At 45.2% G+C, this 27,900-nt stretch overlaps 1 protein-coding gene across 6 annotated transcripts in view; it reads left to right on the top strand.

The window, feature by feature from the left end:
- Positions 1-27,900, top strand: part of CAPN6 (calpain 6) — an 80,972-nt gene that overhangs the window by 44,129 nt on the left and 8,943 nt on the right. For 4 of the 6 annotated variants that reach the window (XM_056359506.1, XM_056359507.1, XM_056359508.1 and 1 more), the window contains 8 exons: positions 1,139-1,332; positions 3,033-3,110; positions 4,293-4,488; positions 7,601-7,723; positions 9,367-9,569; positions 10,229-10,350; positions 17,485-17,621; positions 19,169-22,731. In XM_056359506.1, coding sequence (XP_056215481.1) covers positions 1,139-1,332; positions 3,033-3,110; positions 4,293-4,488; positions 7,601-7,723; positions 9,367-9,569; positions 10,229-10,350; positions 17,485-17,621; positions 19,169-19,351 — 1,236 coding nt within the window. In that variant the 3' untranslated portion in view covers positions 19,352-22,731. Of the gene's footprint in view, positions 1-1,138; positions 1,333-3,032; positions 3,111-4,292; positions 4,489-7,600; positions 7,724-9,366; positions 9,570-10,228; positions 10,351-17,484; positions 17,622-19,168; positions 22,732-23,406; positions 23,572-27,900 lie in introns of those variants that run through there. The other 2 variants (XR_008825435.1, XR_008825436.1) reach the window with 2 other exon arrangements.

Raw genomic sequence — 27,900 nt, 5'->3', positions numbered from 1 at the left:
AGTTTACATGCGAGGATATGCCCTGAGTCATATCTTCCTTCCTTGCTGTCCAAGGGAGTGAGTGTCTTAAGGCCGAATGGGTTATAGGCCGATATAGGTGAGATTCTGAATATGGCTCAGTGCAAAGACGCCGGTGCTGGCTCTGGTGAGGTGTGAGGAATCCAGAGGTATGAGCATTTTGATTGTTTCTGGCTCGGTAGAAGGGTTGTACCAATGGCACAGCTTTACTTTTCCCACTGTCCTGCCTGGTATGTGTTGCTCAGAAGTAGCATTGTACTGGCCTTGTAAAGGGCCAGTCGTTCAAAGCAACTCCAGCATCTTTATATGATACTGCTTTTCTGGTTTTAGATGTACTTAGGAGATTTTGATCTGGATTAAGTAAATGAAATGGTGGTCTTTTTCAGAGCTTGACAATTTTTATGTATTTTTAGATCAGCATCTGATCAGGCCTGGGTCATCCAGCAGGACAGTTTGCTGTCTGATCACTGCTGGAAACTAGGCTTCTTGTGTAAAGTTTACGACAAGCAAACCCAGTTCCTAAAAAAGCCAACAGATCTGCCACTTGCCGTGTAAGAGAGGCCTGCCAGGTCATGAGCGAGGTACAGGACAGGTTTGACAAATGGCTAGGAAGTTTTCCTGCCTGTGCCCTCTATTTTTACCCACTGCAAGTACTTCTTCCTGGGTATCAAATTTACCCCAATACAGAAACAGGTATGGGACTCACTGGCTAAATCCTTAGGCCCTACAAAGTGTCCAGTTGAGGACACCACCAGAGAATGCTATGTCTAAGCACAGTCATCAATATCCAGAAGACCCTCAATATTCAGAAGAACCATTTTGTGAAGGTGACAAGATTTTGGAAGGTTGTCCATCAGCCCAGTCTTTAAGTCTCTGAGGCCAGGAGGAGACGGACTGTCTGTAGCAGGCAGTATTCTGCTATGTTCTGGACTTCTGTCTGCTAGGACTCGTCTGGCACTGTCATGCAAAAGACCAGACTAGTGAGCTACTGGTTTTGAGTCCCAGTAGTTTTCCACTTGGAAAGGGAATGTATGAACATGTAGCTGTCAGGTCCCTCAATAATGCAACTTTTTCTTTTTTTCTTTTTTTTTTTTTCCAAATGTCATTCTTGGTGCTAAAGGTTTCCTCTGGAGGTCCCAGTGAAGTGGAGACAGAGATGGGTCTTGTCATCGGCCATGCCTACTCAGTGACTGCAGTTCGGAAGCTGCGCCTTGGAGAAAGGCTCATATTCTCTTTTAAGGCAGAAAAGCTGTTCATGATCAGGTTGAGAAATCCCTGGGGAAAAAGGGAGTGGAACGGTGCCTGGAGTGACAAGTAAGTGCTGTAAATCCAGTGTTGAAAGGAATGAAACCGTAATTAGGGCCACTGGACATTAGATGCATGGTTAAACACTGTTGACACACAACATCAGTCTGCAATACTCGGAGGTGGCTGAACTGTTGTGCCATTTCTTCCCAAGTACAGCATTCTCTGAGCAAATGAGCACATCCTGGAGGAGCCAGGAGGTTATGGCTTCCTGGGCCTTAGTCTACTGTGTACGTCATTGTTCTGGCACACTGGAAAGTAGGAAAATAGCCTACAATTAAGGTGATGAGTCAAGAACATGAGGTTTGTTCCCAGCTTCACCACTGAGTTTGCTTGTGACTCAGTTTCTCATCTGTAATTCCTAGCTGCTGGGGATAGTATGTCTTTTATTCTTAGATAATTTAAGTGACCAGTGAAAAATGCTGTGAAATTGCCACATTCATGATTTCTTGAATTATTTTCTAATGAATTTTAATGTGGGCCATGAGCTTAACAGGCACCTCTACAGAGAGAGAAATGATTGCTGGAGGGGATGCATTTGCATTCCATCACTGGCAATTTGCACATGGAAAATGTTTAACTAGGATGTTACAGTTCAACACTGCTTACCAGCCACCGTTACCGTTTAGTAATGCAGTGTTCTTAACAGCAGCATATTAAGTTCTTATCTTCCATACTTTAGCTTGCAAAAATGTATTGGTTTCAAAGGGCTTGGACCAGGTAGAATATGAAGAAAGTGCAGAAGAGCTACTGTGTCTTGTTTAACTTCAGCTGTTTGTGGTTCTCCACTAGTTCTTGTCATGGCACAGCTGCCACTCATTCCGGTAGAAGCACTGAGGGCTCTGAGGTTGGCCCATGGGTTTTGGCCTAACAGAATTAAATTAAGAATTTCCAAATAGGTTAAGAGATTGTCTGTTATGGCAAGCAACCTCTCTTCCTTCCTGCCAACCGCCTTCAACTTTATCCTCTTAAGTACTTTTGGAAAGGAATTGTGGCTCTATCTAATGTAACACATTAGGGAAGGGGCTTATGCTGTCTTCTATCATGTTGTCTGCTTTAAGCATCAGCCTGCTTGCATTTAGAACACTGTGCTCCCCTGCAGTCAGTGGAAAGAGGCAGGTGCCTCCAGGGAGCAATGCAGGGCACGGAGCAGGTAAGTTATATGCTAATGCAGGCCATGAAGTGTCTATGCGATGTAGTGTTACTGTGGAAACTGGACACTAGGCTCCTGCTGCAACAGTTTCTGCTCAAAGGCTCTCTAGGGAAATCTCAGACCTCAGGCCTGTTTTATTTAAAGAGATTGAAAGACAGAATACTCTGGTCTAAGTGAAGTGTTCAATAAAGCTCCTGAGGAGGAAAACCAGGTTTCTTTTGAAGGGCCTTCAGGGAATGGAGTCAATCTCATATGACCTTCCAAACCAGCTGTTTAAGGGAGGGTGTGACAAAGGAAATCAATAAGGTTCTGCTCTAGTTGTGCCAATTGCCCATTCATCTCTCTTTTTTAGTAGCTTTCAAATCAATTATGTTTTAAAACTCCTCCTGTAAGCCCCACAATTTCTTCCTGAATATCATCTATCCTTTCAGTACTCCAGTGTTACCTTTATAACAAGGGACCATGGGAGAATTTTGCTCGCAAGTTTTTTTTTCCAAGGGGAGAGTATTTAATTTAAGTTATTAATCATCTTTCTTGTTTCCCCACCCCCTTTTAGTTCTGAGGAGTGGAAGAAAGTCAGCAATTCAGAACGTAAGAGCTTGGGACTCACTCTCGAAAATGATGGAGAGTTCTGGTGAGTGGGAACCACGTGAAGGGTTTGGAGATACTAGCTACACTGAGTAATTGCCACGAATTCTGCCATTTAACAACTTTGAAAACAACTCCCCAAATGGATAAGATTATGCAGTCCTGGCACAAGGTCTGTTTCTTTTAAACTCCCAAGGGATGACAGAGAAAAACAGAAAAAATGGATTAAAAACTAGTAGAACAAAATTAGTAGCTCTTAGTAAATATAAGTTTCAAATATCCTCAAACCCTATTATCTATATTTAGGAAATTCACTCAGAATCCAAGACAACACATGTGCTGGTTTACATCACAGAATGCCAAATATTGAACACACTGCCAATCCTGTTTACTGACTACTGTGCCTGTCTGTAGCATTTCTAGGTCAACCATGGCTGAGGTATCTGTAAATACAGTTGCAGCCAAAGAATTTTGGTATTTTTCAGTGCTTTCCACCATGGGCACAAGAAACGTTAGTTCTCTACAGATTCTCTAGAACTCTAATGATTTTGATTCTACTTAAAGCTTAGATACACCAAGGCAACTTCTTCGGTAGATCATCCGTATTGAATCAAGTGTGCTGGTAGGGCTTAGCATGAAAAGCCTTCTGTTTGCTTGGCTTTGTCAGAACTGGCAACTGGAAGCCAGCTGTGGGGCTTGGTTGTGGGCCATTAATAAGCCAGGACATGATGGTAGTTCAGAGATACCAAGCTGTTAGAGATTAATGTGTTTTAACTGCTCTGCAATCCAGTCTGTCGCTTTAGCAGGCCCAGGTTATGGCACTCAGATGGTGCTAAATGAAATCTATGTTCAGAGTAGAGAGGTTTGAGTCATGCTTAGGGACAGATGTAACAACAAGGACCATGATAATGAGGAGTGGATAGTGATTTGGTTGCAGGATATATCTTGTGCCTGTGCAAAATGTATGTCATCAGATCCAGCTTGGTAGATGCAACCTGTCCTTTAGTCATAGTGTGATTGTGGCTTCCAGGTATTTCCACATGTAGAGCTTTCCAGTGAATCAGTTTGTCCGCTGGACAGTTGAGCAAGAGCCTTCTCTTAAATTACTGGAAGATTTTGTGTGTTGTTTTGGCTCTTTGCATAGGTATTTTTATTTTATAAATATACTATTGCATAGGATACTTATTTTAAAATAAACCATTACTTTTCCTGGTGTTCCATGGAACAGGATGACATTTGAGGACTGGTGTAAGAATTTCACTGATGTGGACATCTGCCGGATTGTGAATACCTCCTACTTCAGTCTCCACAAGACCTGGGAGAAGAAAATGATGCATGGGGCTTGGGCAAGGAATTCAGAGCCCCTGCTAAATCGCTCTGGTGGATGCTTTGATAACAGAGAGACCTTCCTTCAGAATCCCCAGGTGGGAATCCCTGCATTTTGTGAGGCGTTGAAGTGTATCCACTTTAGCTAGGCTTTCTGAAGTATCCACCCTGTTTAGGAGTTGGCAGTGAGAACTTGTCAGAAATCTCATTGCTGGTGGTCTGTCCTCTGGGAGTATGCTGATTCGCTGCATGTTTCGGTGATGTCTGTGAAATCTCTCAGAAGAGTTCAGATATTTGTCTAGGACTGATCGTGTTTGGGGCTGGTGAGTCAGACACACCAGGATTAGTGAAGTTCTGCCTGGACTTCTTTCAGTTTCCCAGTGGTAGAAGGGCAGCAAGTCTGGTTTTCTAATGACAGAACTCCGTTCACTTAACACCCTTAAACAGCCTGAGGATTTGGTCCACTGTATTTAGTTAGTATCCCTTTGCATTAGTCTAAGATTCTGAAAGTATCTAGTCTCTTCCCCAAGCTTGCTCTCTCACCAGTGTTACAGAATTTTCCTTGCCTCATCCAACTCGATAACTTTCAAGCTATTCAGTTTATCTGTTCACCCATTCTTACTCCATTTCTCACCTTCCTGCCTGTCTCAGTGTTGTACGTTTTCATCCTGGTGTGCGCAAATTCAGACATAAAACTTCCATTACTGTCAATGAGATCTGGGCATTTACTGCTTTAGTTATTACTTTGAAAATTGACCTTTCTGTTCTTTCGTAATTCACCACATACTTTAGATTAATGAAAGATGTTCCTGTGTCTGCTTCTCTGCACTTGTATGGGAGATTTCCATCTGCATCCCTCAATTTTGATAGCAGGATATGGGAGAAGTGCAACAAGCAGTTCCTCACTCTCTGTCTTCTGTCAGTGCCTCATTTCCAGAGGGTGATTTTATTCTGATATTCCCCTGTATGATTCTGGATATATTCCAAGCACTTGTCTGGGTCTCGTATGTAAGTGTTGAGCTGCCACAGAGAACAAAACATACACATTACAGTTGAATGCAATGCCTGATGCAATGGAAGTTCTTTTTATTCCAGTGTTATCTGTAGGGTAGTTGATTAAAAGGCTCTTAATAGCAGTGCTGGAACACATTTATGTTATCTTAGGGCTGTCATAAATTACTGTAGCACATACTGCTGTAATCTAGAGATAACCTCTGCCTGTTGTCCCTGAGTGAAATGCCTGCACTGAGGCCTCCTGTGAAGTTTATCTGTACAGAGAGGGATTGTGACACTTCCAGTCCCTTTAGATAAGGGAATTTAAGCCAAGTAAAATGTATTCCTATAGCCACCTGCTGATTTTCAGATTGTTACCCGTTAGGACATCTGAAATGTCATCTGATTAAAGATCCTCACAGTTGCACACCTCTCATCAGTCCAAGAGAGCTATCTCACACTCTCACAGGTCCCTTTCCACGCCTCTATTTGCCGTGGAACACTCTAGGCTATCTGACAAGGTAACACTGCGTATGGTTCAACAGGGACAAGAATTAAAATGTGCCTTACTAGGTGTTGCTGCATGTTTATATCTTGCTTTTTAGATTCTTTTTGCAGAGGCTTTTTACAATCCCTAGGACTCTCTGCAGGGTCCTGTGCTTTCTCTGCTGCAATGTTGATATAGCACACAAATAAGAGTACAAAGCAGCATAGAATTTCTGCCAAAAACGAGCCAGCCCAGCCTACCAAGCAGTAGTTCTGTAGGAGGCTAATTTGGACTGTAAATACTGTGAACAACTAATGAAGCCCAGAGGCTTGGGAAGGTATTGATTTTCTTTCCAATACTGCTGTGCTTCAGCCAACTCTGCTAGAGGTTGGTGTTTCTTCCATGTGGGTGTGACACTGCCTGAGACAGCCCAGGGTCAGGGATGAGAAATGGGATGGTGCCTTATTCTGCACAGCTCTAACCACAGAGGGATGTGAAGTCATTACAGGGGATCGTTCCACCACAGTAACCAAGGCAATCTCAGTATCTACCTAGAGCAAAGCTTAATGAGGATTTGCTTTTTAGCAGCTCTTGGAGGAAAAAGGGAGGGGCAAATTGAACCAATGATGATATTCCTCTCCATGCTGTCAGAGAATTTCAGCTTAAATCAGAACGTGCACATGGTACGCTGCAGTTTTATGCTTTTATTTGTTTGCTTCACAAAGGTGTTTGAGGATGGAAGAATACAGCATCTGTCTAAACTTGGTATAAATAACACCCTCTTCCCCTGCACTGGTTCTGATGACTCAGATTTGCCCTCTGTATGCATGAAAGAAGCAAAACTTAAAGGACTCTAATAGTAAACAAATTCGAGCGTTTAATTCTTTGTCGTACAAAGAAACACCTATCTGGCCTTTTTTGTCTACTGAAAGGGTACATACTTAGCTGGTCTGGTACTGATACTTAATAATGTAAGCAATTCAAGTTTGATTTATTGAGGCGGGAACTGCTGCCTAAGCTTGAAATAGATTCCTTTGATTGGTCTTAAACCCAAGTTGATTCAAGTTTACTTTGAACAGTTTGGGTAAAAGGTTTGCATGTTAAAAATGCATGTGTCCTTCTCCGCCCCTTTGACTGGGTATTCCTAAGACTTTCAGGAAAACTGAGGAAGTCCAAAATTAGTGGTCCTGTCACTCTTATATTAAATAGAAATTGTAGATGCAGAAAAAAGTTGTAGGGTTTGGGGGTTTTTTAACTAAGATTTGGAAGATTCCTTCATTTGCAGGTCTTATATAAAGATGTTTGAAATGTACAGGCCCTGTTTAGATATTCAAGTCAAAAGAAGTATCAAAAATTATCAAGATCCCATCTTGTCTGTCCACCTTTTTTATCTCACTCCTAATTTATATTTACCTAAATAAAACTTTATTTTTGTCTTTTGCTTTCAGAGGAGATGTTCTCTTCTGCTGTCTCAGCAGTTATTTCGTACTACTGTCTCACGCTGTCTTTGTATGAATTACCTGAAAAAGAAAATAAGGTTTAAAGATCCTTATTATTAGCATTAATTTTCAGCTGTGAATATCTGTTAGGTGGATAGCTCTCCTCCTCCCACCGCCAAATGTATTTTCTTTTGCCTCCTTTGTATGCATGCATGTATTTCCTTGGTGATGGCTCTATCCTCAATATCCTAAGGGATTTCTAACCACTTAGCCTCTTCTCTCTTCTACTAGTATGTCTTTGATGTTAAGAAGACTGAGGACAAAGTGTTGGTCTCGTTACAACAGGAGGATCGCCGCAAATACAAGAAAGAAGGGAAAGGAGATAGCATCCCAATTGGCTTCGAAATATTAAAGGTAGGCAGCCATCTGCACTCCTGGTGCAGAGTTTGTGCAGCAGTCCTGCTGCATGCTGGCAGTGAGATCTGGGCAGATCGAGGTATGATTAACGTGGTGGGGCCTGGCTCTCCTCTCAACATGGGCTTTGCGTGTGTACTGCACACAGTCACCACAGCTAGCATTAGACAGACTAGTTGAACTCGATTGAATTTAGTTCAATTCAAACTGTTTCGAACAAAAGGAACATAAGTAATTTTTCCCTATTGCAAAAGAATTTTAAGTGCTTTTCCTACCCCAAGCTTTGAAGAGAAAGTAAAAAAAGTATTAATGCTTGAAACATGGAGAGATTTTTTTCTCCTCACTGGAGGCTCCTGCCTCCATTTCATCAGCAAATACAGCCAAGTGAATGGGTTTGAAAAGTCTGCAGTTTTTCCTTTGCCACTTAGAAAAAAGGGTCAAGAATGTTTTTGGAGGCTGGAGTAAATGAGAGAAAATTCAAAAAGGAACCAAAGGGATCCCAATCAGTAATTTAATTGCACTCCTAGGGAAAATTGATAAAAATGAAAACACACAAACTGAAAGGAGGAGGAAAGCAAGAGAAACTGCTATGCATCTACTTCTTCACTGAGGATCAGGATGATTTTATCATTTGTTGCTATAGCTAGTGGGACTACACTGAGTCTGTGGTCCCACCCTAAAAAATAGTAAGTTTTTTACTTACTTACAGTCAGAGCTGCTGACATCTTTGTCACATATCTTTATTTGACAATCACCTGTTAACCACATATATTGAAAGATGTAGTTACAGAAAGTAACATAATTTACCAGGGCTTGGAAAAGAAAATCACACCTTCAGAAAAGTATCAATGCTTTATCTGTTTCTGTTCAATAATTTTTCTGTTTCAGAAGTGGTCTAGCCCACCAGGCTCATATCAGGACTAAAGGCCTTTGGAAGACCATGGCCTAAATTATCTGAAGACAAAAGAGAACTACCAGAAAAAAACATAGGGCTGTCTTTGCTCCCAGGAACTACTTAAGAAATAGTTTTATATTTTAACTGTGCTGTGGCAAATACCAGTTCCCTGAAAAGGATGTGAATAGTTATGCACAGCTTCAAGGCTTAGAACAAGACATAAATGGTTATTCTGTGGGTTTTGTATTCAGGAAAGGGCAATGCAAATACAGCTGTGTGCATCTGGATTGAGAGCCTGCTATGTAAGACCGGAACGCGCTCTCTACATGCTAGAGAAAGAAAGCATATGAATCTCATTCTCATCTAAGGTGGCAGTATAGCTCAGCGGGTGGAGTCCCTGGACTGCGCGTGCTTCTCTGAAAGTATTCCAGACTGTGCAGTCACGTTATGTCGCTGTTAGTGGATACACGTCTGTGCTGCTCCCAGACTTTCACCTCCACTCAGGGGTATACGTGTTTGTACTGATGCAGAACAGCACTGCTTGGAAGCCTGTGTGGGCTAGCACTTGGAGCACTGAGTTGCCCATTAGGACTATCTCTGCCACAGCTTCAGTGGGTGAAAAACCATTTGCCTTTTATTGCACATTTTCTTTTCTGCCTGTGAAAGCTGAGAATATGCAGGGAAAATCCTGCCTGTTAGCTCTGATATCCCTCCTTGCTTTAATCCCTATACTGCTCCGTGGCTGTAGGTGGAGGATAACAGAAGCTACAGACTACACCAGCTCACTGTGCAGGAGAGAGTGGCCACATCTCTCTACATCAACACACGCACTGTATTCTTGAAGAGGATCCTTAAGCAAGGCCGCTATATCCTTATCCCAACTACGTATCATCCTGGCATTGTTACCAAGTTCATCCTCAGGCTCTTCACAGATGTGCCATCAAAACTCAGGTAAGCTGCACTCACAGCTATATGAGATCTTTCCTTGTCCACATTGGCTGCACCTCCTTGGAAATGGTTGCCTGGTTGCCCTCAAGTATCCCTGACTCACGAGCTCATATTGCTCCAGAACCAGGCCCTTGAGATGGTCAGGGTCACCTCCAAGAACCTCCAGATGGCTTACTGGGGTTTGTGCATGGTCAGGATATTTTCACTTAGGAATCTAGTGGACAATTCAGTTTGGGTCTTTTGACCTTTTAGTTTGGCTTTTGTAATTGCCTCCACTTCTAGGTTGTGGAACACTGAGCACTGGTGCTCGCAGTTGCAGCTGTCATTGTTTCTTTGTTTGACCATCTCCTTTGAAACCAGTGGTTGGCTGCAAGTGCAGAAGTACTATTTTGTGAAATCAGGCCCACTGAACTTTTTTCTTGCTTTGATACTGTTTTCCATGATTCACATTTTTTTTCCCACCACTTTTGCAGCCATGTGAAAGATTACCCAAATTTGCTTTGCTTTGCTTTTATTTCTTAAGTCTGTCATTTCTGTGCCACAAAGTTCCAAAATGGTAGATGAGGGAGAGTACAAATCTCATGTTCTGAAAATGCTGTATTTCCACAACCATTGATTGCTTGACATTTGTTTCTTCAGTTGCTTTTCCCATGATTTTCCAGGGAGCTGAAGGCAGATAAGCCTAAAATGACATGTTGGAGTCTTCTTTGCGGCTATCCACGCAGAGTCACCCAAATCAAAATTCACTCTGCAGAGGGTTTACAGAAGCAAGACAGATCGGGCGGTAAGTGTAAAGCGAGCCTGGAAGAGTGGAAGGGGCTTCTTCAGTCCTCTAAAGATGATCTGTGTTGATATGTAAGCAGTCAGAAATTATCCAAACAAACTGAAGATTTTTGCAGCTCATAAAATCTGCTGAAAAGGAGAGATCAGATGAATAAGATGATGCAAAATGGCAAGATTTATGTGTCATCTATGCTGGCCGAGAAGGGCAATAGTAGCCAGACCCTCCTGAGAAGCTTTTTGTGGGGATTAGCAAGAAATTAACCTTTCAGGGTTATGTGTTTTCTAAATGGAAAATATCCAGAGAGAAAGAGAGCTGATTTGCACAGACTCATGTAGTGTATTACACTTACCTCAGCAATGTCATTCGTGGCCTTCAGAGCACTTTGCTATTCGTTACCACAATCTTAATAGCACTTCAGAGAGGAAATTATGGTTTTCAAACAACCATTTTCAGCTGGGTAAACCAGGACAGGGGGAGGTTAAATGACTTGTACAGAACTGCGTATCTACATGTCAATGGAAGTGTCCTGAAGGACACTAAAATGTCTTTCTGGCACCTGATCTTGACAGTTAATTAGGAGACTTGTCCAGTTGTCTTTGCTTCCTCATTTTCTGCTTCCACTGTCAGTCTGTCGGCCTTCATTTTCCATGACCAGTACACCAGTAAAAGGTAGACACATCCAGTACTGAGTGGTTGGTAAGGAGAAAGCAAAAGAACAAAGATACTACATTGATACTGCAATTGGAACAGGATGCTAAAGAGGTTCCTGAAACATCTGCTGTGTTTGCTCCAAATAACTCTTCAGATTAAGATGTGGAGCTCGGTTGCATTAACTTCTTGTGGTAGAGAAGGCATTAGACTTAGACCTGTAGTACAGTTCATCTTCAGTCTCACAAAGCAGCTGTAAAATTTCTCTTACCAGCTGGCTACAGTTCTATTCCAGTCCCCTTTTCATAGTTACTCCTGGCACCCACTCAGTGGTGACTGAATGTACTTTTCACCACGAAAACCACTTTTTGTTAAGTCTGGTTGTCTCTGCAGGGGGCAGGAATGCTGGAGGGAAGAGATACAGAAAACTGATTCCGTTCATTTTTCTTGCTACTTTTCTTGAAAAACAGGAACCACAAACACCTCAGTCAGACAAGCAGTATGGCTCCACGTGCTCAGCAAGGCAGGATGGATGGGTGAGACTGATGGGGCTATATGTGACAAGAACAGTAGAGCAGTGCATTGAAAAGAAGTGGTATGTTCTTGTCCTTGCCCTGTGGACATTTTAATTTTTAAGGGTGGTGTTTCTTTTTTTTTTTTTTTTCCTTTGCTTTCAAAATTCCTTAAACATTTTTGCCAAAATTCCCTACAGTAAAGCAATAAACGCTGATTCTCCACCCTTAGCATTTCACAATCCTTAGCACAGTTACAGCCTTGACAAGATCATTAAAAAACAATCGCCTGCAGATGCCAAAGACCAGGCTTCAGCTCAGAGAGCATCATGGGATTTGGTGACACACACCCTCAGGAATACACAAACAGGATTTACAACCGATGTGTAATAGATACTCTAACTACAGCATAGCTCAAATACCTTTAGGACTCAGTACTACCACACATGGTCAGGTTGAGTTGAAGCATCTTTTTCCACTTTGATTTCAGCAGCCAGTGTTGGGCTGATGATTACCCTGACAGAATGGAAAAGGGTAGCCTTTTGTGGGAAGAATGTCTATTGGAACTGAACTCACAGCAAAACTGCTTGAATATTTCATCTGCTGAAAACCCACATAATTGGGTCAAGTGATACTATTTTTGAATTAGTACTGAATTCATCAAGTGTTAAAAAAAAAAAATCAATCTATCATTGTCAATTTTTTTCTGAAGTGTTTCCGTTTCTCTGCGTGAAACAATGTGCCATTTTTAAATTCATCAAAAATATAAGGAGAACAAAACCTAGATGAATCTTATTGTTTGACTTTGAATAAAACTTCACGAAAAAAGTTAAATATTTTCCTTTTATACCAACATAAAGCTTTCAGTAGAAGCCTTTGTCTCTTTTCAGGCTGTAGTTCCAAATCACATCTGCTCAGGGGGCACTGAAGGAGAGCTGAGTTACTTCACTTCAGTAGCATCCCCATTATCTTGAATACTGCTGTGAATCCCTGTTTGAATCTTTATTAGCCTTTTTTTTTCCTATAAGGATCTCTGACTCACAGAGTACATTCATAGATTGTCTTGCAGAATGCTATATCTTACAGCAGCTTCAGACAAATGAAGTAGGGAGAGTGTGTAAATAAGAAAAACCCACGAAGCCAAATACGCACTGCTGTCATTTGTGCTACACAATAAAATCAAACTGTGCAATGACCAGGATAACATCCGTAACTGGCACTCTGCCTCCTAAAGGCACCTTGCTGGGAAATTTAGCAAAGTTCTTGATTGGTACTAAAGTCCATTTCTGGTAACATAAAAAGCTGGGTATGGTACATGTTTCTCGCATCTTGGGTTTCTTTTGGTAGGTTAAAAGGGTGGATATAGAAATTCCTTGAAGCACACTGGCTGGATTGTAAATTTACACTAGAAAGTAATGTCTCCAGGGACACTAAATATCCCATAGTCTAAGATTGCTTCTCAATACTGCTACAAAAATGCAACTCCTTGTCGGCTCTGATCTCCTTTCTGGATTCTCTGGCTCCACATCGGGACCTTCTCCCATGCTTCTCTCACTCAAGGAGAAATAGCAGCCAGGTGTTCGAAAAAGACCAGCTTTCTCAGAAGTGAGCGTAGACCTCAAAGTCACAGGGGCAGTTACCGAGATAGCCGCCTTACGTGCTGCTCTGGAAGCCTTTCCTGATGTGAACTAGATTTAAAAGTCAGCAGCAGCATCCTGTCTAATGAATACTGTGAGATAAGGGAAGAGACCACACAGCAATTGCCATTGGGAGTGACAAGTAGAGGTTTCCTTTCAGGTTAGGCGCAGTCAATACGTTTATTCAAGTAGAAAATAGGTAGATTAAGTGGTTGTGTTTGCCTGCTGCTAAGAGGACCTCACACAAAGGTTGCTCATTTTCTGGTGTGGAGGTTGTTGGCAACTTGTTTCTATGTGAGCTGCTGTGTCTGATTAGCCCCGCTGCATTTCACAAGGGTTTCCTGACTTCATCACCTTCTGATCTGCAGCGTCTCAGCTCTCAAGCTGCTTCTTTTCTTATGCTCAGTCTCTGTCATCTGGCAGCTGTATTCTGCCTTGTCCAGCCACCCGCCTGGTTTGTCGCTATCATCCCTGAGCACAGAGAGAAGACAAAGCTTTATGATAAAGGAGGTTATGATTCATTCTGAAGCTTCTGAGAACTGAGGCACGGCATTACATCTCTGTGACAAACTCCTGAAAACATCAGGATGTCTCTATACTCTTGACACTGGAGGATGCTGCTGTTCAGCAGCCTGAACAGAGATACCTTTTTATTTATTTATTTATTTATTTATAACTAGGATAGAGAGATTTTAGACTTGAATGCACCATTCTTCACATAAGCCTATCGCTGTCATCCAAGAGTTGTGCTTAGCACAAATTTCTGAGCAACTACTTCAGCAACACTGGAAGAGAATGAAGACTGCACAGCAAGTGCACACTTGGCCTGGTTCATGAGCTTGTCGTCATCAAAATCCTGCTGCCTGCCAGAAGAAGTTTGTTTAATCTCTATTTTAAATGCTTATTAGAAAGCTCCTCCTTGCTGCTGTCTCTGATCCATTGTCTTGTCTGGAAAAAAATAATGGTGCTTTGCTGTTGTCAAGAATAGTGGGTGAACCTCACTGCCCAGGTTCAATTCTGAATGCATATAGGCTGCTTCTCTTGGAAGTACCTCTCTCCAACTTAGCTTGTTCTGAAGTTGATCCAACTATGTGTGAAGCAAGTGCAGTGGCAGTTTTGCAAGAAGATGGGGAAGCACTGTGTGCTTGGAGATGTTGTCTCTCGTTCCCAAATCTGTTTTAAAAATTGCTCACACTACTGTCTGTCACATGCTTTTCCCAAGAGCTTATCTTTGAGAACAAATATCTTTTGCATTTTTAAGTTTTCCCACTGAAATTCCATGTTGAATCTGCATGTTTAATGGGCTTTCACCACTTGTTTTCTAAATCAGGCGTTGTGATCCCTGGTACGTGACATACCTGGTAAGCAGAGTATCTGGTACCTTTAAAGGCAGTTGCCTTGGGAGCAGTCTGAGAAATAGAAGGAAGGAGAGGGGAAAAAGCAGCTGGTAAATACCCAGTCAAAGCGTGAGAAGGGAAGCAGAGAGAAAACAGAGCAGAGGTGTGGGGAGGATTTACTGATGCCAGTGGGAAGACTCCCATTTATTATCTGTATTGCAAGAGAAGTTAAGAGGTATCACATGAGCAAAGGCTCAGCTGCAAAAGTCAAAACAACCTGTTTTAATTCCCAAGGCAGTGCTTGTGTGTCAGCACTGTGTCTGCTCTTTTTGGCCTATGCCTTTTTCCAGTGACTGAGTTTGTCATAACCTTCCGTATACCACTAAGAGTGGTCTAGCTGAAGAAGAGTGGGAATGTCTCTGAGAACATTTTCTCAAGAATGTTTTCTAGAAAGCTTTTGTTTTAGTACAGTGCTGAAGGATGTGGATGTTAGATTCTTAGTCTAATTCTCAAAAGAAAAAAAAAAGTTAGCCTTGGACTGCTGTGCATTGGTTTCTTTAAGCCTTAGAAATGTCATTACTGTCTAAGTGTTTCTGGCTTTTACAGATTCCAGCTTTTTCCTTTGTGCTATTCTTTTGTATGACTTCCTAATGCCCACAACAGCACGGCCATAGGACTGAGATGGAACAGGTGTTTATACACAGGGTGCTGTTCGGGGCATAACTTGAGTCATACATGCTCCTGAGAACTGAACCCAGTCCTCCTTCCACTTCCAGTTGCCAGAGTAGCAGCTCCAGTTGCTTTCATTCCCAGCTCATGGTGAATACTAGAATGTTGCTTTTCCACATTAGCAGCCCTTTCTGCATTGTCTTTGTACTGTAAATAAATCAGGCCCAGAGCTACAAAGAACTGGGCCAGCTGTAGCTGAGAATGACCCTTGTCTCATTCCACACGTTCAGCTCTCCCATTTCTTTCTTTTGTTCTGGAATTGGAGCCAGGCCTCCTCATCTAACTGACCATTCAGCAATGCCATCGTGAGGTTGTGCTGTGCAGGTGCCTTTCATGTCCCTCTTTTTTATTCTAGCTCTTTCTCAGAATTTGAATTTGTTTCTTTCAAATGTTAGGTTTCCTTTTCCTTTCACTTAGCAGGTCCCTTCATTAACAGCTCCCTGGTCCAGCAGATATGCCTGTTACCCCTCTGAGCTCTGTGCCCTTTCCCCACCCCTTCTTATGCCTTTTGTCTCTTAATTACTGTTAATGATCAGATGTTGCTTTGCTCTTTGCCTTTGGCCAAAGTAGTTGACACCATTTCATGCAAGACCCCATTTATTCAGATCCATTTTCCAAATCTTTTTGCAAAGAGGGGAGCTTTTCTATCACTGATTACACAGCATGGTGCCGCCCCGTGCCCCAGAGCTAAATCCACACATCCAGTGACACAGAAAGTAATTGCCTATCAGAAAAGCCAATGCACTGCTACCTGCTATAGAAAGTGTGAGATGCTGTCAGGGTGACAGGCCTGTCGCATGTTTGGCCAGGTGTAACCATGGTGTAGCACACGGAAAAATCTGTTTCTTTCTCCTAAGTGGAAGTAGCTCCTTCTGTTCTGGATGTAGCTGTTTCATGGTTTGTTTGCGTGACATGTTGGTATCTGTCCTTATAAAGGAGTGACATGTTTGAGGAATATCAATATGGATATGAATTCTTTAAAAATGAAAGCTGCCTTAAAGTGATGCTGCTTTATGGCTGTCATTCCATTTGCAAGTAGGTGGTGATGAAATGTGCGTAAGAAATGATCACAAGTCTGACTTACACTTACACATATTCAGTGGGTTTATTTAAAATCCCTATCTAAAAAGTAGCAAGGTGTGCAAAAACAAGTATGCTGTCATTAATGATGAGAATGGACAGAAACAGTTGTGTTGAAATACAAAAAAAAAAAAAAGGTAGTGCTTTTGTTTAATTATATGTTAATAAGTCAAACAGTCTGTTCTATTTGAGGATAAAGGCAGGTATTTCCCAATCGGCCCTTGCTCCCTGTTGGAATGGAAAGAAAATAGCAACATTTGTAACAAAGTAAAAATGTTCAGTGTAAAAACAACAAAGCGTTTCTGGAATGTTAAATAATCTCAGTGGGTTACATATGATTAAAGTATAATCTAAAACATTAACTAGGTCCTATAATAGATACACACATGTGATAACATAAACTTTAAAATGGATCAAAATGATAAAACCAAAGAAATTGTCTCAGGTTCATGAGAATGAAATGAAAACTGGGGAGGATTTGCTTTGACAGTTTCCCACAGAAAACTTTATTGCAACCAGTGCACTCCTGAAAAATATTTTTGCATTTTGACAGTATTTTACTTTCTGGAAGAGAAACTGCTTCTTGAAAACTACCTCCTAACACTAACACTTGTATCAGAATGCAGTAAACAGCACTTTCAACCTAGGCAGTGTAAAGGTGGGCACTGAGATGTGCGTTCAGTGATCTAAGAGCAGTTCTGGGCAGTTCTGGTTGTTGCTCTCCGTAGGAATTATGGATGATGAACAGTCTTTACCTTCGGGGTTTTTTTCACCCAGGCACCAAGAACTACCTATCAGATTGCACAGGCGCAGGTGCGTTTTGGCTCTCACATCTAGAGCAGTGTCGGGGAGCTTAAAGAGTCACTTTGAAGACCTTCTGTTAGATGAGCCAGGAGGTTACACAGCAAGGGAATGTGGAAAGACTGCAGTCCCAGTCTAGGAGTGAGCTGCTTCCACAGCACATGGTGCTTGGTTTCCAGCTCTGAGCATCCAGCTGTACCAAGGTTGAGGTATTTGATCTCTGCTGGTGATGGGCAGCTGGCAGTGGATGTGACACGTTCTCTGCCCTGTTCCTGCGCTCAGTTAGAGTGGTGCTGCCGTGCACAGGAGGGGGTTGCTTCTGCTGGGTTTCTGGGCAGGTCTCAGCTGCCATTTTGTGTTCTAAGAGCTGTGCTGCTGGTTGTGTTTTAGGAGCGGATCCCTATGTGCTTATCAAGTGTGAGAACCAAAGCATGCGCTCCCCTGTGCAACATGATACGACCAGTCCCATCTTCGACACACAAGTGATCTTCTACAGAAAGAACATAGACAGCCCTATCATTGTCCAGGTGAGACAAGCCACTTGGGGTGGGCTGCTAAAGGCCGGTAGGGGAGCACAGCAGCATCACTGCGCTTGATGTGTGCCAACTATTCCTTCGTATGACTGATACCCAGCACGGAATGTGAGAACCTCCGCTCCCCTTACTGGGCTATGCCCGGAGCTATTCAGCTGCTCTGCTGAGTCTCTAGTTTAGGTCTCTTCCATAAAACAGCAACTGCTGATACCTAGGAATCAGAAGGCATATTTCATTCCAAGGATTGGAAGGAATCTACAGAACTATGTTTTGTCTCATGTGGTACCTGACAAAACAGAGACAAAGAAAAGTCGAGTGTTGTCCAGAGGCAGTGTTTGAAATAAAACCAAAGCTAAGGTTGCTATTAAGAAGTTTTTCACCTTGAATTCTAGTCCTGTGGGAACTAGACCACACTGTTACCTGAGCACTAACTGGAGGTATTTAGAGCTTGGTATTTAGATGAGGCGGTCCAGGAAAACGTAGGGAGAGTAGACCAGCGTTTCAGTTTGTACACGCAGTTGTTCAGTATTAGAGAAATTCTAAGGACTATATTGTCTTTCATCAGTGTGGGGAGATCATACAGTGAATCTGTGAATCAATTCACTGTCCTTGTAAGTGCCAGAAATTGAAATAGCTTTATAGCACTGTATTGCAAGAAGAGATACATTTCTGACTTTCCACTGCCTAATGCAGTACTGGTGCATAGTACCCCTGTGCCATAGTACCCTTTGGAACTAATAGGTATATTCTACAAATATTATAAATAGGAGGAGGATGATAATGGTGTTATCCCCCAACCCACAGACTGCAGTTATAGATTAGAGGGAACTGGTACAATAGCTGATGGAACATGGTCTGTGTTCTTGGCATGTGCAGGATTGCTTAATCCTTAGTAAAGATTTGCTTTGCACATGGGACCTCACTCCATCTCCCTGCACTGCAGCTCGAACACTTTGACTTTTCCAGGATAACTGAAAATTAGATACTAATGAACTTGACAGACCAAAGACTGGCATATGAGACGAGCCGCAAAGCCCACTGCTAACATCTTTTCAGTTGCTGCTTGCTATATGCCCAAGCACATCCTGAGTAGTGACAAAGGACATGTCCAAGGACTCCAAACCTACTGCTGTCCCTTGGTCTAGCAGTGCGGGCCTGGCTCTAACACAGTCAGAGGAAAAGCACTGGACACTGCAGAGGTGAGCACAAATGGTCAGTGGCACAGACACTTTTGATTGCATGTAGATTTTTACTGTTGATGAGCTCAAACAGGTAATTTTTATTCCTCTTCTAGGCAGGCTGTGACCTAGAAAGCAAAAAGCTGTATTTAGCTCCTTATTTGCATAGCGTATGTAAATGAGCATGCAAATCCAGAATCTCCCACATGCTTTCTAGACAGTTAGCTAAATTTAGATGTTTGCCCCCTCCTCACTGCTTTTTTTTTGGTTAATGAGGATGACCCTCCTCCAGCACAACCCTTTCAGTGCAGTGTGAAAGAAGCACTGCTTCAGCTGGGTTTATTTCTGTTTCCTTGTTTCTAGGTCTGGAACAGCAACATCTTGTGTGACCAGTTCCTTGGACAGGCGGTGCTGGCAGCTTCACCCAGTGACCCCAGAGAACAGCAGACTCTGCAGCTCCAAGGGAGAGGCAGCCGAGAAGCAACCGAGGTGCCAGGTCACATCACCGTCAAGGTTTTTTCCAGCGATGACCTCGTGGAGCTATGAATACCAAAGCCCCGCAGAGCCAGACAGAGCTGTCACCTCACAGCAGGGGGGCTTGTCTGTGCTTTCTGTGTGAATGACTTGGGAGCAAAGGTTGCGCATAATCATAATCACTTTAAAAAGAAAAAGCCCTCTAACTCTCCCCATTATCCATGATAACAGGGAGAGAGGCTTTTAAAGAGGGGAAAATGCATAGTTATACACATATATATGTTCATGATACAGCAAATACAGTAGAAGAGGGGCCAAACTAAGCATTAGCAGATAAGCTAATTAAGATACGACTGTATTCTCCAGCAGCATCTTTCAGGAGCTTTCGGCACATGAGCTGGAAGCACGTGTGACTGTTCTCACAGGTTCCCAGCACACCATCATCTGTTCTCAGCAGTGGGACGGGAGACAGGCAGGAACGGCTGCATCTCCATGGTCATGTACCAGCAGGTTGGTGGCGTGGCAAGCACAAGGTGGATTTGCATGTTTCAGTCCTTGTTCACTGTCAGGCTGTATTTGGGAGGGAGATTTTTTTAAGCTTTGATTGGAATTTTTTTCCCCATATAGGGATATAAAATTCCTGATGAGTTTCATTGTTATTGCAACAGATCAGATGTTTCTGTTCCTTGGTGAAAGTGTCATTATTCAAGGAGTTCAGTCATAGGTCGTAGCCTTAAGACCAGGCATGCCGGGGCAGAACATTAAAATAGAAGGACAGATCTTGCAGTGCTGATTTGAACACCACAGCAAATAAGAGCATTGCCTGCAGAAAGGCTCTCAGATTGACTTTTTTATTCTTCTGTTCACCTCAGGCTGGCAAACTAGTATCTCTGGCTAAGGGAAGGGCGCTTCACAATTCCACTATGGTTTTGCTCAGAGGACAAATTGAGTAATGGGAGCCTCCTTGCTAAAGAGGCTTTGTTTAATCCACATGATGCTAAAAATTGTACAACACTCCTTGTGCTTCATTGGATGTGATGTGTAGCACCAGATTGAAAGAGGAAAAAATTCACTCTCAATTATGATGCATTGTAAACCAAAGAAGCTGTGCCCTGGCAGGTACCAGGCTTCACTCTCAAAATTTCGCATTGTTTTTTTGCTGACAGAGCTGACATCTTTGATGAAGTGTAGCTTGGGTATAATGGAGGACAGGCATTGTTTCTATTTCCTTCGAAGCAGGGTTCTGGTACAAACTTTCTTTTCATTTTTGCATATAGCCTGATGGCAGAGTTTCCTCACAGCAGACATTTCTGCGTTGTCAAGCTGTGCAGTGATCCTGGCAGTGTAAGAGGCTCACTTGTTAGATGACTTGGAAATGGATTTTATATGGTTGCAAATTCTGGTCTTGAAAGTGAAGCTAAAGGATGACTATTCTGCCTTTTTTAGAGTCAGGAAATTTGGATTTCTGTGTACCTCATAACCGCATCAGCCATTTTGTGTAATTTTTATAATTTATAAAATGGCCCTCAATAGAGATAGTTTTCACAAATGGTTTTGAAGTCTCCTCAGTACTCCAAAAGGATCATTGCTGTGGTGGGAAAGTGCTTTGTGTGATATGTTGAAGATGGAATGTAAGGCTATGAATGGTATTATACTGCCATCAGCGTAGTTGCATGTACCAAGTACCTAAATCCAGCTCTCTTTTTAAATAGCTTGGGCTCAAGCCATTTGGCACGCAGAGCATTTGTCAGATGTGAACTACATGTGGTTGACAGCCCCACAGGCAAGTGTAATTCTCTATAAACTTATAGCTTCATAGTTTCTTACTCACAGATATGTCTGTAAACTTTTTGTTTAAAAAAAAAAGTGTGAACTTTCTCATACAGACCGGAGCTTGGGCAAGCCACACAGGGAACTGCAGCTCAGTCTGAGCCCTGCACACAGACCTGTTTGCTTTGCTTCTCCTCACATACTATTTGATGCTGTGGTAGCTGCTTCTCAGCAGTGTGGCATGATGGGTGACTGTAGCCTGTTGACACACCTTCACCGTACAGGTGGAAAGCACCATACTGGCATTCCAGCACCGTTAAAGCTCCACACTGCGATTTGTAGGGCAGCAAGGTGTGCAGGAGAGCACGCTGAGGCAGAGCAGCATAGGTCATGTTGTATGACCCCTGTTTCAGACAGACTTTTCTCCAGGAGCTGTTCTGTAAGAGATGGGTGCAGTAAGGAGGGGTTGGCTTGGCCAGCTGATTGATTTAGGTCGGTGTTTAGCCTGAAGAAGATGCCTCTTAGAGGTGGCGCCCAGCACGGCCAGGCTGCTTTCCCCTCTGCGAATGCAGGCAGCTGGCAGGAGACCGGAGGCTTACGCCTCCCTGCCCCAGTGCTTGCCTGAGCTCATCAAGGGCACAAAGCCATCTCAACTCCAAGCCAGAGCGGGGGTCCCTTGGCTGTGTCCTTTGAGCCCTGCAGCCCTGGCCTTCAGCTCCCAGCGCTGCTGCCACATTTCAGCATCTGTGTAAGGGTCGTCCCCAGCATCAGCGAGGCAGTGGGAGCTTGACCAGCAATTCTTTGTTGTGTACAGCCTGACAAAGAAGGAAGTCAGGGTGGAGTGTATAAAACTCCTGATTTTTAGGCCTCGATATTTGGCGTTTTGACCCAGCTCAAGACATTCCCAGTTTGTCCTCATGCTGTGGAGACAGGGGCCCTTGAACACCAGTGCTGGTCCAGCTGGAAATAGAGCTCTGATGCTCTCTCAGCATTGCCCTGAGGGTGTCGCAGTCCAGCGCTGGTAGCTGTGGGAGCTCAGGCATGCTGAGACCAAGCAGAATGTCTGTACCTCTGCATTTATTAATTGTTGGAAGTAGTTGGAACAGGCAGGATTTGCCCAGCAGCAGGAGCTGATCCAACCTGGGAACCACGATAGGCTGTGCTGATGTACAGAGGCTTCTGGCTTCCAGGCAATCCTAGGTGAAGCCAAGGCAGGAGTGGCTTGAAAGGGGCTTGCTGCACGAGGGCCCGGGCAGGGCAGGGCACCTGCTGCTCTGTGGGCTCTTTCTCCTTTTGTACGTCTTGCCATGCACTGAAAGCAAAGCCAGCTCTGCTGGGTTTTCTCTTACATAGGTGGTAAATGTGATGATATGTTTGAGATAAGAGGATTTACTTTTCAGACAGATACAGGAATTTAAGATCAAATGTTACCAGGTCATCATTGTACTCCTGGCCAGTATTTTTTAACAATTAATGAAAACTTGTGGAAAAATGAATGGTTTGTTTTTTTTGTTTTTTTTTTTGTGAGGGACTGCATTTATGTATGCACTTTGGCCACCTTCAGCAAAGAGTTTTGGTTCCCAAAAATTAAGACGAGGAAGTAGTTAGACAATGTTTCATTTCAACCTTCCTTTATTTTTTAATGTGAAGTGACTTAAATAAAAGTTTAACAAAAAAATAAATGTGTTCAGTAATTTCTGAGATGAAACAGTTGGTTTCAGATAAAAGAAATCATTCTGGGGTGACCCAAAATGACATTTTTCAGCTTGCTCAAGAAGAAAAATGTATCTCAGCTCTTCACTGAACAGTTCTCCCCCCACACCTACCTTTTACTTCACAACTGCTCCCTGCTTTCCCCCCACGAGTTCCCAGCTCGCTGTGCTCTCCACTGTTCGTAGCCTTCCTTGCTGTCCCTCACCCTGAGGAAGGCCAAGCCCCAGGGCTGGGGGCTCGCCCTGTCCCTGGCTGCCCAACAGCGGCGTCTCGGGGTCCTGCTAGGTTTTATGGTGTGATTCAGACCACTCTCCAGCCGGAGCCCCCAGGCAGAGTGCTATTTATAGTATTTACTTAAAATGCTCTTTATTTTATTGAAGCTCAGTTTTTATCCTGACTGCTGTGTTCCCATTCCCTGCTCTCTCCACCAGGATGTGAATCCCTGACTCGCCTTGCCGTTAGGCCTGGGCAGATGCTTATTTGCCTCCTATGGCACACCAGAGCAGCACCTCTGCGGAGATAACGGGCCGCCTTTGCTGAGCACCACGCACAGTGGTGCTGCCGGGGCTGGAAGAGCTCCGCTCCACCCGTTTCTTTGCTGTTTGTCTCAATTAAATGCTCACTGTTCTGAATTCTCGCTCTAGGGTGGCTGCAGGGTAGGTGACAGATAGCAGCTGCTGCAGCATGGCCTCCCGGCGGGGGTGCAGAATATGGTCCCAGGTGTGAACGGTGCCACAGCTGCAGTGTTCGGGAGTGCGTGTTACCGTCTGCAACTCGTGGGGAAAACAACCGGCTGTTGGTGCCGCCAGGTAAGCGCTGCGCCTATCGGCGGTCACTTATGGAGGCCTCTTCTACCCCAAAGGAGTCAGCACTAAGGCTGGCACGCCTGCAGGCGCTGCGCTAGGAGCCACCGCACCTTTGTGTCTGTCCCCCTGCCCGTGCCAGGACCACCACGCCCATGGTGACTTGGGTGCAGGGAAAAAGGCCCAGCAGCTGAGCTGGGCATCCCCGCCGCCTGCTGCTCCCACAGCAGCGTGACTCTGCAGGCAGGCAGGGCCAGGCCCCTTCTCCTCGGGGGGACGCTGGGACCCCTTCTCCTCGGGGGGAGACGATCCTGGGACCCCTTCTTCTCTGAAGGGAGATGCTGGGACCCTTCTCCTTGGGAGGAGAGGGACACTGGGACCCCTTCTCCTCAGGAGGAGGGGACGCTGGGACCCCTTCTTGGGGGGGGGGGGTGGGCACGGATGCTGGGACCCCTTCTCCTCAGGATGGGGGGACGATGCTGGGACCCCTTTTCCTCAGGGGGTACGACACTGGGACCCCTTCTCAGGGGGGAACTCTGGGACCCCTTCCCCTGGGGGGGGACACACGACGCTGGGACCCCTTCTCAGGGGGGAACTCTGGGACCCCTTCCCCTGGGGGGGGGGGGGGGGGGGGGCGCTGGGACCCCTTCTCAGGGGGGACGCTGTGAGTGTGCGGGGGCAGGGGTCCGTGTGCTCAGGCACGGTGGGCAGCGGGGCCTGGCCGGCAACGCGCCAGACCGCGGCCTCCCGCCCCGGGGCATCCGCGCCGCACAGCCGGCCCTTCCGCCATGTCGGCCGCTGAGCCCCGCGGCGCGCTCGCCGCGCCGCTGATGGGCCGGGGGGCGCTGGTGCCGCGCCGCCCGCCGCCGCGTGGGGGAGCCCGCGCCCCGCTGCGGCACCGCCGCCTGCCCGGGCGGGAGTGAGGCGGGCGCCATCTTGCCCCGGCGCGGCGGGGTTGGCGGCGGCGGCTGTGAGGGGAGCGCGGGGCCGGGGCGCCGTGAGGGGAGTGCGGGGCCGGGAGGGCGTGAGGGGCGGCGGCGGGGGCCGGGGGGACACGGCGCTGTGCATGCCTGCCTGCATACACACACGGAGCTGACCGAGCCCCGGCGCCTCTCCTGCGGCAACGGGTCTTCAGATACAAATACAGTACAGAGAGAGCGTGTTGTATTTACAGAAGGGGCGCCGTGTATGTATAATGTATAAAAATAGGCGGTATATAATATAGATGGTTAGAGAGAGGAAATGTTATTTAAGGCTCTGTGGCGTGTACACATGTACATACATGTTCTGGGATACATGGAATCCCAGGTTGGAAGGGACCTCACAGATCATCTGGTACAACCTTTTTGGTAAAACCATGGTCTAGACGAGACAGACCAGGGCCCTGTCCAGCCAAATCTTAAAATTTTTTATCCAATGCTGGGGAATCTACCGCTTCCCTGGGGACATTATTCGAATGGCTGATTGTTGTCATTGTGAAGAATTGTCCTTTTGTGTCCAGTCAGAATCTCCCCAGGAGTAACTCATACCCCTTACCCCTGTCTTTTCCATGTGACTCCTTGTAAAAAGGGACTTTCTGTCTTCTTTGTACTCACCCTTTAAGTACTGGAACATGGTGATAAGGTGTCCCCTAAGCCTTCTCTTCTCAAGGCTGAACAAACCCAGTTCTGTCAGCCTTTCCTCTATGGCACGCTTCCCAGTCCTCTGATCGTCTTTGTGGCCCTTCTGTGGACCCTCTCAGCCCGTCCACATCTTTTCTGTGTAGCAGGGACCAACACTGAACACTGAATTCCAGGTGTGGCCTGACAAGCGCCGAATGGGCTAATGGTTCTTTACCTCTGCTGGTGTTGCCCTTATTTCAGCAGCCCAGCATCCTGCTGGCTCTCTTCACCACAGCAGCACACTGTTTGCTCATATTGAGCTCGTTGCCCAGCAGGACCCCCAGATCCCTTTCCACAGAGCTGCTCCCCAGCCGGGTAGATCCCAGCCTGTCCAGTGCTCTTGGATTCTGTTTTCCCGGGTGCAAGACCTTACACTTGTCCTTGTTGAGCTTCATAAGGCTCTTGTTACTCCACTCTTCCAGCCACCCAGGCCTTCCTGCAGGGTGGCTCTCCCTTACAAAGTGTCCATTTCCCCAGTCAGCTTGGTATCATCAGTAAACCTTGTGAGGGTACAGTCGATCCCGTCTTCAAGATCACTTACGAACAGCATTGGGGCCCAATATTAATCCCCGGGGGACCCACTTGTGACAGGTTGCCAGTTTGAAAAGGATCTATTTAACACCACCTTCTTCTGGGTGCTGATCAATTTTTCTCGAAGAGGAAACTATGGGAAACCCTAGTGAAAGCCTTGGGGAAATCCAGGTAGACAATGTCCACCACTCACCCCAAATCAGCCAAGCAGGTTACGTGGCAGGCAGCAATCAGGTTTGTCAAGTACAATTTGCCCTTGGTGGGTCCATGCTGGCTTTTCCCAATCATGTGCTTCATTTGATGTGTGATAGTCCCCAGGAGGATTTGTTCCTTACCTTTCCCAGGGACTGAAGTAAGACTGATGGGCCTGTAATTTCCTGGATCCTCCTTTAAACCTCCCTTAGCCAGCTCTCTTAACACCCTCGGGTGGTTATTGTCAGGGTGACAATACAGCTAGCGTGTATGTTACAAATATACAACAGTCTCTTTATGTAAGGGTCTATCTTTTATATGTCTTTGTATGTACATGTATATGACATGCATGGATAGTAGGAGAGAAATCATAGAATCACAGACTGGTTTGGGTTGGAAGGGACCTGAAAGCCCATCTAGTACCAGCCCGTGCCACAGGCAGGGACACCTTCCACCAGACCAGGTTGCCCAGAGCCCCGTCCAGCCTGGCCTTGGGCACTGCCAGGGATGGGGCACCCACAGCTGCTCTGGGCAGCCTGGGCCGGTGTCTCACCACCCTCACGGTGAGGAATTTCTTCCTAATAGCTCATCTAAATCTCCCCTCTTTCAGTTTAAAGCCATTGCCCCTTGTCCTATCACTACTTGCCCTTGTGAAAGCTCCCTCCAGCTTTCCTGCAGCCCCCGTCAGGCACTGGCAGGCTGTGCAGGGTCTCCCTGGAGCCTTCTCCTCTCCAGGCTGAACCACCCCAACTCTCCCAGCCTGTCTGCACAGCAGAGCTGCTCCAGCCTCTGAGCATCTTCATGGCCCCTCCGGCCTCCCTCCGACAGGTCCGTGTCCTTCCTGTGCTGGGCCCCAGAGCTGCACGCAGCGCTGCAGGGGGCTCAGGAGAGCAGAGAGGCACAATCACCTGCCTCGACCTGCTGGCCACGCTGCTTTTGGTGCAGCCCAGGATACCGTTGGCTGGCTGGGCTGACAGCGCACATCGCTGGGTAATGTTGAGCTTCTCATCAACCAACACCCCCAACCAAGTCCTTCTCCTCAGGGCTGCTCTCCATCCGTTCTCCACCCAGCCTGTACCTGTGCTTGGGATTGCCCCAACCCACGTGCAGGACCTTGCACTTGGCCTTGCTGAACTTTGTGAGGTTCGCACAGGCCCACTGCTCAGGCCTGTCACAGTCCCTCTGGGTGGCACCCCTGCCCTCCAGCACAGTCAACGATCCAACACAGTTTGGTGTCGCAGCAAACTTGCTGAGGGTGCACTCAGTCTGGTTGTCTATGTCCCCGACAATGATGTTAAACATCGCTGGTCCCAATCCCGACCCCTGAGGAACATCACTCGTCACTGGTCTCCACTTGGACATTGAGCTGTTGACCGCAACTCTTGAATTCCTTATCCACCAAGTGGTCCGTCCATCAAATCCATGTCTCTCCAGTTTAGAGACAAGGGTGTCGTGCAGGGCAGTGTCAGATGCTTTGCACAAGTCCAGGTAGATGACAGCAGTCACTCTTCCCTCATCCGTCAGCGCTGTAACCCCGTTGTAGAAGGCCACCAAAGTGTTACGTAAGTTGCTTGCACACTCTTTCCTATATATAAAAAATATATAACACGTATGTACACACACATAGTTAAATCTATATAGAGATGTATATTAAAAACATATGGATGGACAAGAGATTGTTTTATAAGGGTCTCTGTACATATACATAGAAAATCATTATGTATTTGTAAGAGGGCCTGTCTTGTCTGTGTATATATATGTATACATCTTACAAAGTTTTCATATACATATCTAAACTTATCTATGTATGTACAAAATGGAGAGTTACATGGTAATAGAAGGATGTCTTTCCCCATCCCCCCCATATATAGAGTATGTAAATATATAAAAAGGTTTTAATATTTTTAAATAGTTTTGGTTTTAATATATTTTTGTATATATATGGCTAGAG

This window comes from Falco biarmicus, chromosome 14, assembly GCF_023638135.1.
Source record: "Falco biarmicus isolate bFalBia1 chromosome 14, bFalBia1.pri, whole genome shotgun sequence".
Lineage (NCBI taxonomy): Eukaryota > Metazoa > Chordata > Aves > Falconiformes > Falconidae > Falco > Falco biarmicus.
This window is presented reverse-complemented; position numbering and strand designations above follow the sequence as displayed.